The 3,617-nt window shown below is 38.2% G+C and overlaps 1 protein-coding gene across 1 annotated transcript; it reads left to right on the top strand.

Moving 5' to 3' along the window:
- The first annotated feature begins 355 nt into the window (after positions 1-355).
- Positions 356-2,353, top strand: LOC124135007. Its single transcript, XM_048395952.1, has 2 exons — positions 356-376; positions 797-2,353. The coding sequence occupies exons 1-2, from the start codon at positions 356-358 to the stop codon at positions 1,430-1,432; spliced, it is 657 nt and encodes a 218-aa protein (XP_048251909.1). The 3' UTR covers positions 1,433-2,353.
- The last annotated feature ends 1,264 nt before the right edge of the window (positions 2,354-3,617 follow it).

Genomic DNA, 3,617 nt, shown 5'->3' on the forward strand with positions numbered 1-3,617 from the left:
TTGATATGCAATGGTAATAGGTTGCAGAGTTTCTTTGTAAGAGGGACAAAGCAGCATGATAGATATGATATAATGCAGTGTTTCCTATTTTGTAAACAGCTGCAAATCAATGCAGAAATGTGTCCCATTTGTATCTGGAAATAATGGAGGTTATTTTGGAAACAATAAAATGAATCACTTGACGCAGATCCAGTACAATGTAATTTATCATTCAGACAGTGTTTCTTAAGTAAGCAAGTCAGGTCTGCTTACAGTGTATCATGTGGTTATCAAAGTGAGGTCTGATGCCAACCATGTACAATGGCATCTTAGTTCTAGGCAATTATGTAAAACTTTGCTCATGTAAGGAGCAAAAATGTTCCGTTCATTCTCCAAGGTATTGTGCTTACTTAATATGTTTTCTTGAAGTTGAGCTCTAAGGCCACATTTTGTTTTCCAACACATGTTAGAGATTATAAATATGATCGCTAGTATTTGATCTCTTTAATACATTCTTTTGGGTGTCCTTCGCATATGGTCAAGGCCACGAGAGTAAATATGTGTAAACACTAGACATGTCTAGTTTGTGTAAAATACCAGTCATTTTGAAGGTCATTCACTCATGAAATTACTTGTGAAGAGTTTGATTTTGGGTGTGTCGTTAGTATGTTACTGGGGTCAGTGGCGTAGCCTAGTGGTTTAAACGTCCGCTCGTTACATCAAACGTCTGGGTTGATTACCCACTTGGATACAATGTACAATGACATATTGTTGGTTGTTTTTTACAGTACAATGTATATGAGATTTTCTTTCTCAGAAACCTGACAGATTCTGCACATACTGCAAGAAGATTGTGAGCGGGGAAAAACTAAATAGACACATCTTAAGACAGCACCATATGAATGATGAAGTGAAGGTTATTTTGACCAAAAGTAAAGAGGAACGCACCAATTTTTTTTACCAAAAGCGGAGAGAGGGAATGGTAGAATACAATTTAGAACTGTTCAAAAATCAAAAAGAAAAAGAAGAAATCCTTCTGATGAGGGAAAGAAAACCGAAACATGAAGACTCATTGAAAATGTGTAGTAGGTGTAACCGTTTTCTCTCAAATAGAACTTTTTATCGCCATAGAAAAACATGTGATACCAACACAGCAGATCCAGTATCCCCCAAATGTTTAGTTCCAATCAATCGGCACAAAGATCAGGAGTTTCATGAACAAATTTTACAGAAATTTAGGGACTCAGAAGTTGGCAAGCTCTGCCAGTCTGATGAATTAATACAGCAAGTCGGGTACAGACACTTCAGCTTAAGAAAATCAGAAACTTCGAAAAGAGAAGAAATACGAAAGTGTGTCATGACAGAAATGAGAGAGCTGGCCCGTCTTTTTATCAAATTTCGAAACCTGAGTGTTGATGATGTTTCAACAGAAGACATGTTCTTGAGAAAATAATTGCCATTGCTAAGGGAAGCCATCAATAAACATGCTGAAGGAGAAAATGGAAAAGAAAAGCATGGATTGAAGCTCAATCTCAATGCTATCCTGCAAAGAAGCATAAAATCACTGAAGAAGGGCCTGTATACAGAAAATATGCAGGATGAAAAATTTAAGGAATTGGAGAAATTTCAAATTGCTTATGCGTTTCGAGCACCAGAATTTTTTCGGAATCAAGGTATCATGAAATATCGAATTCCCTAGATAAAGCCAGGAGGCCAGGCAACCTGCCCGATGAAGAATCTTTGAAGATTCTGAGGGATTTCATAGCAAAGGAAGTGTTGCGGCTTTGCGAACTAAAGCAATTCCCGCAACCTTCCTATGCCTGGCTAAGATCCCTTGTGGTGGCTCGCCTCACCCTTTATAATGGCAGGCGTGGGGATGAGCCATCCCGAATGTTGATAAAGGAATGGGACGAGGCAATGGATGGAGTGTGGGTCCCTTCAAACCAAATAGAAGAAATTCACGATGAGGCAGAAAGATACCTAATTGGCCAATTCAGATTGGCGTACCTACATGGTAATTCCTATGGTAAAATGAAACAATAGTTATCTTTGTTTATAATTATAAACATACTACCTTAATTACATTATTGCCATAATATTGTATTTTGGATATCAAAAACTTCAACTAAATCTTCAGAAGTCCTCTTCAGTGCCTGCTATCCTTAATATGATAGTTGTACCTGTCTTAGCACAAAGTTGCCCACAACTCTTTCTGATGCCCCAAGCAGTAAATCTCACTTCTTTCCTGCTTCAATACCTGCTAACTAGGTGTAGATTAATTCTTAAGGCGGGGAAGTATACGGGAAACGATAATTTTGTGGCATGTATGTCGACATGTTGGTTTATTTGAAATTTCAAGCCACGCATTTACGGAAACAAAACATACAAATCATGTGCGTGGAATGTTGATGCTATTCTTTTCCAGCAATAAGATATACTTCAAAATCGTCTTTATGTAGTTAATTGATGCATCTGACCGTTTCTGGTCATTAGCTGACATTATTATACCATTCATGTGTAATCCGATGTCCTTTTTTTCCTCAAGGACTAATTTTCTTATTTTCACGGTGTATACAAAAGAAGAACTGTGCTCCGGAGATCGTAAATAACAGCATAATAAAAATTATGTTCTGAATATGCTTATTCATGAACAACGACGACATCTCAATTTAAATGTAATATGGCTGAATTCCATATTCTACATACCACACTTTTGATTGTTTGGATGCTCATGTTCACTGGAAATATTTGGAATAGTTATATTCCGTATTTTGAATTAACCCAGTCCCCGTGTTTTTTTTAATCAGTGCACCGCACATAGCCACATGTGAAACGTTTGGTAGCAAATTCAAAGCAAAATCGGAGTAGTGTGTCAGCGAATTTGCATTAAGGCTGTAGTATTTTTCAACCGTTTAATGGAATTCAATGTACAGCCGTAGCTCTGGTCACTCATATAGTTCAAATCTATTTGTGTCTGTACCGTGTTCCACTGACCTCGATAATCTGTTGGATGAAGGCACAGCTCTCTACAGTCACATAGTTAACACCGAAGGCTATGAGGGGTATTTAGGTCATAATCAGCACACAGCAGCCACTGCCTCAAGCGATATTGTCTACATAACAGATCAGTTTTATGGCTCCGTCACAGGTGCTCCAAATACTGAAGCAGGGAAAACAAATTTCATAGAATCATTTCAACAAGCAATATTGATATCCCCGTCACTTTTAATGATGTCTCCATTGCAATTTTTACGGATTTCGATTCGTATGCATTATTTGACTCTCATCAGCGGAATGGTTTGGGTCATATTGATCCGAATGGACAAGCGGTTTTACTTCTGTTTAGTAGTATGGATGAATTGTTATGTTACATCTTAACAGTATATCAGGCGACTATGCTTGTCGTAAGAGGCGACAAACGGGATCGGATGGTCAGGCTTTCGTTGATGCATGGCATCGATCCCAATTGCTTGGATCGATGCTCATGATATTAGGCACTGGATTGTCTGGTCCAGACTCGATTATTTACAGAACGCCGTCATATAGCTGGGATATTGCTGAGTGCGGCGTTAAACGACAAACCAATCAATCATCATCATATGAACTCAAACCAGTCATTGTTACAGGTAAACCACATT

This window comes from Haliotis rufescens, unplaced genomic scaffold (genome assembly GCF_023055435.1).
Source record: "Haliotis rufescens isolate VD_foot unplaced genomic scaffold, xgHalRufe1.0.p SCAF_15, whole genome shotgun sequence".
In the NCBI taxonomy this organism is placed as follows: Eukaryota; Metazoa; Mollusca; class Gastropoda; order Lepetellida; family Haliotidae; genus Haliotis; species Haliotis rufescens.